Raw genomic sequence first — 7,371 nt, forward strand, 5'->3', positions numbered from 1 at the left:
CTGAGGTGGGGGGGGGGGGGTCGCTGCCGCGCCGCACCACCTATCTTAGATTAAATTTTAAGAATTAATAGAATTTCATAAATATATGATAGCATCTTTTTCACAATTTTTATTTCAAGGGACATGTTGCAAATTTCTCAGATGCTCATTGAATTAGAATTCAGAAGCAATATATACTGACCTGTTTTTATTTTAATCTCTAAGACACTGTTTGAAAAATTCTACAAAGGTGGTGTAGGGGTTAAGGTGCTGGATCCCACATTGCTAAATTTGCCATTCAAGTCCTGGACCTGACAGCTTGAAAATCATGCCAGGCACATATGCTTGGGGTTTAAAAATCCCAAGAGAAGAACGGAGAAGGGATTGTAGTGTGGCCATCCTCCTGAGGGGTGATTTCTCACTTTCCCTGTCTCTCTGGCAAGTACTTGTGCCCTATAGCAAAAACTTTAAAAAAAGGACCAGCAGGAGGCATGGTGGTTAAGGCACTGGACATTCCCACATAGCCAACCGCAGTTAGAGTCCCAGACAAGGTGGCTTACTTTCTCACCTCTCTCTCTCTCTCTCTCTGTCTGTGTGTCTCTCTCTCTGGTCAAATTAAAAATAAATGAATGAAAAATAAATAAATAAATAAATACGAATGAATGAATAAAGTTAAATAAATAATTCTTTATAAAAACTTTTTAAAAATTATAAAGAATAACCAAATATGTGGGTAACAAAAGATACATATGAAAATATTCATTATGGTATAGTGGTACATAATTGGAAATAAACTAATGGTTCATCCATATATTGAAAAACCACAATTTTTTAAAAATGTATCTCAGAAAACATCAAATGAAAAGAGGAAAAGCAGTCACAATACATTATTGGGTCATCAGAGAAGTTGTTACATGTTTTTCTATGCATAAGTGCCTTTTTTTCAGTGACCCAATAAATATGGTAGCTGTTAAGCTCTTAGAATAGTGAAGTCTAGGAACCAGCAGTTGGAGCAATGGCAATGTTGCTGGACTCCCACATAGTCAATTGCAGTTCGAGTCCTGGACCCAGTGACTTAAACTCACACCGGGCACATGTGCATGTATGCCCAAGATCCTGAGAGAAGAATGGAGGAGAAGGGATTGCGATGTGGCCATCTCCCCTGGGGGATGATTTCTCACTTTCTGTCTCTCTCTCACTCTCTGTCTTTCTGATGAGCTCACGTGCCCTATAGCAAAAAAACCTCTCCAAAAAAAAAAAAGAATAGTGAAGTCTAACCATATGGTAAATGATAAATATTTAACAGGTCTTTTTTCTTAGGTATCCAACTAAAAAGAGCAGGCTATAAAACTTAAGTTTAGTATGATTCTCTTTTATTACTTTGAAAGGGAGGTGAAGAGAATCATGAGATGTATGTAAGTGCACAAGATAAAAATGGAAGAACATACCTGAAATGTTAGCAGTGGTTATCTCTGAATAGTAAACTGATGGAAGTTTTTTTTTCTTTGTGTTTTCTGCAGTGAACCCTAATGACTTTGTAAAGAGAAAAAATAAATTGATCAATTCAGAAAATTAGAAAGTAATCAGCGAGAGTCTTTCCTTAAAACACTATCACAGGATACTAAAACTTCTTTTTTTTTTTTTTTAATTTTTTTAAGAGGTTTTTGCTATAGGGCATGTGTGCTTGCCAGAAAGACAGAAAGAGACAGAAAGTGAGAAATCATCCCCTGAGGAGATGGCCATGCTGCAATCCCTTCTCCTCCATTCTCCTCTTGGGATCTGGGGCACATACGCACACATGCCTGGTGTGAGTTTAAGCCACCAGGTCTGGGACTCAAACTGTGATCAACTACATGATAGTCCAGTGACATCGCCATTATGCCAACTCCTGGTCCCAAGGATACTAAAACTTCTAAGAGTTTTGAAATCTTGAGAGAATTACATTAAAGTGGCACATATTATTTTCTGTTCTTGGACTTGGTTCCCCATCTGCAAGTGCTCCTCAAAATATTGAGGAAAACTAAAAGCCTCTTTTTTTTTTTCCTTTTAAGTTACCAGAGGGCACATGTGGTTGCAAGAGAAAGAGAGAAAGCAAGAGAGACAAAGTGAGAAAGCAGTCTCCATTGGAGGTAGTCAGGTTGCAATCCCTTCTCCTGTTTCTCCCTCCTTTCATGATTTTGGGCACACAGACACATGTGCCTAGCATGTTTTTCTCTTTTTTTAAAAAAGAGATGCTTGATATAGGTCATGGCCACTTACTGGAGAGACAGAGAGAGAGAGAAAGTGAAAAATCACACACACACCCCCCAGGGGGATGGCTACACCGCAATCTCTTCTCCTCCATTCTCTCAGGATTTTGGGCACACGCACACAGTGTTAATTTCAAGCCTCTAGGTCCAGGACTCAAACTACAGTTAGGCATGTAGGAATCCAGCCTCTTAACCATTATGCCACCTGCTGGCCCACCCCAGCATGTTTTTCAAGTAGCCAGGTCCAAGACTTAGAGGAGGCAGTCAGCCATGTGGGATCCAGCTCCCTTAACCACCATACCACTGGCTAACCACTAAAAGCCACTTCCTATTCTTTTATCCCTTGATGAAATGAGGAATAAAAGAGCTCTTTCAAGTCACTGCTTACAGTAAAATAAACTTAGGTTATCTCTTTTGTAAACTTACTCTGTATTGATATAAAATAATTATAAGTAATTGCCTATTTTGATTAGATTATATATATATGGTAAGTTAATAGCAGTTAATTATATTTTCATGTAGCTATTACTAATGGTGTATATTTCTTCCAGGGGTTTCTTCCAGAAAGTATGTTTGAACGTATTCTCACTGGTCCCGTTGTGAGAGAAGAAGTAAGCAGGCGGGGGAGACGACCTAAGAGTGGAATTGCAAAAGCCTCGGCAGCAGCAGCAGCTGCAGCAACTACCAGTGTTTCAGGCAATCCTTTGTTAGCCAATGGATTACTTCCAGGTGTGGATCTCACAACTCTTCAGGCCTTACAACAGAACCTACAAAACTTACAGTCACTGCAAGTAACTGCAGGGTTGATGGGAATGCCTGCTGGCCTTTCTTCTGGAGGAGAAGCTAAAAATATGGCTGCTATGTTCCCCATGCTGCTTTCAGGAATGGCGGGATTACCAAATCTGTTGGGCATGGGGGGGCTCCTTACAAAGCCTACAGAATCTGGGACAGAAGAGAAAAAGGGAAGTGACTCTAAGGAGCAAGAAGGAAAAAAAGAAAGGACAGAGAGCCAAAGTTCAGAGAATGGTGGAGAAAACTCTGTGTCAAGTTCTCCTTCAACGTCTTCTACTGCTGCATTAAATACAGCTGCAGCTGCCAACCCATTAGCTCTTAACCCACTATTACTATCCAATATACTTTATCCAGGGATGCTTCTCACTCCAGGCCTTAATCTTCATATTCCAACTTTGTCCCAATCCAACACTTTTGATGTACAGAAAAACAAAAACAGTGACTTAGGCTCGTCAAAGTCTGCAGAAGTAAAGGAAGAAGATTCCAGAGTTAGAGATCAGGAAAACAAAGGAGGAACTGAGCCAAGTCCTCTCAATGAAAACAGCACAGATGAGGGTTCAGAGAAAGCAGAAGCTTCATCTGGATCTGACAGTACATCATCGTCATCTGAGGACTCAGATTCTAGTAATGAAGACTGAGTCCCAGACTCTGCACTTAAATTAAGAACTGATTTTGGATTTTTTTCTTTAATTATTAATTGTAAATACCCCAGTGTTGAGTGCATCAATAACTTACTGACCGAACATTTCAGTTATTTGTTTAGAAGTGCAAACTGCTTTCAGAGACGTTTTGCATGTAATATTTCTTAAGATTCATAAATTTCTGAACTCGTATGTACTATCAAATACATAAAGGTGTAAAATTACAACAAAAGGCATTATAATTTTGTTGGGGGTTAATTTTATGAAAATTATGCTCAATAAGAGTTGTATATTTAATATATTTGCAGTGAACACAGAATACTTTATGCATATTACTGATTTAATTTGAATATAGTTTTACAGCCTCCTTGACACCTATAATTTACAGATCAAAACTCAGCAATAATTTGGGCAGCTAATGAATGTCATGAAAGCTGTAGAATCTACATCACCATCCATTGCTTTAATTACATGAAAATGCTCTAGTGTTGTGATGCACTGCTGATGTTTCCAATTCAGGTACAGTATGTTTTAAAGAAGAAATAAGTTTCCCAATCAGCCAATTTAACTGGCTACCTGTTACCTCAGCTGAGTTAGTTTAGGAAGTTTACATTCGTTTCTAATTCTATACTTGTTTTCAGGGGTTTTTTAAACACATCCTATATATCATGTTAATCTGGCAAGAAATATGACTTGCTTTTTGCTGAGCTTAATTCAGATATCAGTAAAATTAAGTCATAAAATAATCCTGTTTCATGTGACTTTGGCACCCTATAGACATATATTTAGTTTAAACTTTTCAAAGTTTGGCCTCCTATTTGAAGTGATTATGTCTCTCTCAGATGAGAAATGTCTATTTCCAGGGGTCAGAAAAGGCAAACTCATGAAATGCCACTGAAAAAATCTTTCAACACAGCATACTTCATGTAAAAGGAATTGTTTGTTTGCTTTTTTTTGTGTAAATTTCTACTTGTGTTTTATGTCATGGAAATATTCCAAAATTTACAGATAATAGTGGTAAAGTAATATGCAGATAGTCTAAATTCACTTTGAGTTTCTAGGTGTAAACAGACTATATGTTGCCCAGAATCAGTGTTGGGTTATCAGTTTATATTAAATATACTGAGTTGCCCATTTTGAAAATGCACTTTGAATATCAATCTCAAAAAATGTACAAGTTAAACCTGTAAACCACAAAAATGAAGCCCAAGGCTTCTGTTCAATTTTTTAGAATCCTTTACCATGTAAAATTTGCCTGATGTTTAATTTGTGACACAATTTCTCCTACTAAAGCTGCTATTGTTCTGACAAGGTAGAGGTCCAGGTCCACCTTCATACACATTTAAAATAATTAGAACTAAATTGGACATAAAAACATTTAGATTCTAAAGAGAGATAAATGGTAGTGTTTTTCTGGTACTAGAATAAGTCAGTGATGAAATTCACAAGAGGATAAGTTTAGGGGGAAAAAACCATCCCAATTCTCTCCTACAGAAAAAATAACTTTCAGTATGTTTTGATAGAACTGTTGCTTTGTCATGAATTAAGCAATTGTATTAGGTTTTCCAAGACCTTTACCAGTAAATTTCTTTTGTATGTAAAATAACTAACCCCTTATTAGAGACACAGTGTTATATGTATTTACAAAATTATATAAGTTCCATTGGGATTGTATTGATTTTTGTATTTTCCAAAATAGTACTTTGAATTGATAGTACTTTATGCAATGTCTTAGCAATAGTCATTATAATGCCCATCCAGGAGAAGTGGGTTAGTAATTCTTCATCATGAAAATAATATTACATATTTAGTACCTTCCCTTTGCAGTATTGCACTTTTGTTTAACTAGAATACACCTATGAGATAGCCAAAGTTTTTCAAACACAGTTAAATTAGTTTGCCGGTGGAGTATTTCAACACCATACATATTTCTCTTCCTTCCTCTAGTTCTACCCACATGATCTTTATTCCTTTCTTTCCCCAATTAAAAGAAAAGAAAAAAAGTTCCTTGATCTTGTCACTTAAAATCTAATTTATATCAAATTTATGAGATAAAGTATTTTCCTAATTATGGTCAAATGAATTTGGTTAACATTCTAGTGATTCTCTGTGTAATAAGGCAATTACAGTTTTCAAAGCATTAAGGTTAATATTAACTTTAAACATCTCTTGGGTTTCAAGACACTTCTATTTAGTATTGATTGGGGAAAAGTTGTCCAGGTATCAGCTAAGAGAAAAACATGCAAATATGGTTGTGTAAAGTTAAGGGTTATAAGGAAAAAAAATCAGTAGAATTACATAATACTAAAGTTGCAGTTGAAAGGATATCCAAGTATGTGTTGGTAGTTACTAAAAGAATTATAGCTGTTATTGCCTTGTATTTATAGCCCTTGTTTCAGGTTTCATGATTCAAGTCTTAGTCCAATTTTTCTTTTTGGACATTTGCAATATTTACCAGTTGTGTTTTGTGTAGTCTGAATTGCTTTCTGTAGTTGAGCAAACGTCTTAAAAAAAGTCATTTGTAATTTATTAAATTACTTTCTATGATGTTCTATAGAGCAAATGGAAGTTTAATTATTTTTTATTAAACATATTCTTTGACTACCCATGATGTCAGCCTCTGTACATGACAGTATACTTTTAAATCAAATTTTTATGTAATTTATCTTATTCCAGTTATGAAACAAATCATAATCATACATCTTTATAAAGAAAGTAAACTTCGGAAAAAGTTTTAAAAGACAGAAATGCCTATGATTGCATCCACACAGCATCCTAAATGTTGCCAATTTTTTTGTTGTTTTAATCTAATTTCATTCTAATTCATTAATAATGATGGTTTCAAAAAAAGAAAACTTTTTTCTGTACCCAAATTTATTATTATTGTAGACCTTTTTGCCTTAGGGTGCATGCACTCACAGCGGGGAGGTGGGGAGATAGAGACAGAGGGAAAGTGAGGAATCACCCCATGGGAGGATGGCCATGCCACAATCCCTTCTCTGTTTTCCTCAGAGGATCTTGGACATGCACGCACACACATCTGGCATGAGATTCAAGCCACTGGGTCTGGAACTCAAACTGCGGTCAGCCATGTGAGAGTCCAGCAATGTAACTGCTACACCATCTGCTGGCACAACCCAAATTATTAAACCTCAGTTTTGCAACCCAATCTCACACAACCCAAATTATTAAACCTCAATTTTGCAGCCCAGTGTGCAATCCATACCAAATATTAAATATTATTTCCTTAATTTTTCTTACCCTGAATCTTTTTTTTAAAGAATTATTTTTTTACTTAGCTTTATTGATTTTAATTTAGCTAGAGAAGGACAGAGAGAGAGAGAGGGAAAGTGAGAAAGCAGGCCACCAGATCCAAGACTCACACCACAGTTGGTCATGTGGGAGTCCAGCGCCTTTAACCACCATGCCAACTGCTGGTCTCTTACCCTGAATCTTTAAAAAATACAGGAGGACAGAGATGTACTAACTGGACATTTGAATTTATATTTACATTTTTTTATCCATCCCTAATTTGCCTAATTCCTAGAACTGAAAGAAGTCCATTTTGAAAATCATTATTTTTTCCCTTGGTAATGAATAGTTTTTAGAACTCATTGCCATTGTTGATAATGATTTTTATGAACATTAAAGAAAATGTTTTTTTCTCTAATTACAAAAGTAAAATAATTGAGTCTTATACACTTACTTAA

The 7,371-nt window shown here is 36.0% G+C and overlaps 1 protein-coding gene across 1 annotated transcript in view; it reads left to right on the forward strand.

Annotated features, from left to right (window-relative positions):
- Positions 1 to 5,947, forward strand: part of CHD9 (chromodomain helicase DNA binding protein 9) — a 352,905-nt gene extending 346,958 nt beyond the window's left edge. Inside the window, 1 exon segment of the mRNA XM_014587776.2 lies at positions 2,780 to 5,947. Within this exon segment, the coding sequence (XP_014443262.1) occupies positions 2,780 to 3,658 (879 nt within the window). The 3' untranslated portion in view covers positions 3,659 to 5,947.
- Positions 5,948 to 7,371: the final 1,424 nt, after the last annotated feature.

The sequence above is a fragment of the Tupaia chinensis genome, unplaced genomic scaffold (genome assembly GCF_000334495.1).
Source record: "Tupaia chinensis unplaced genomic scaffold, TupChi_1.0 Scaffold000235_1, whole genome shotgun sequence".
Classification (NCBI taxonomy): domain Eukaryota; kingdom Metazoa; phylum Chordata; class Mammalia; order Scandentia; family Tupaiidae; genus Tupaia; species Tupaia belangeri.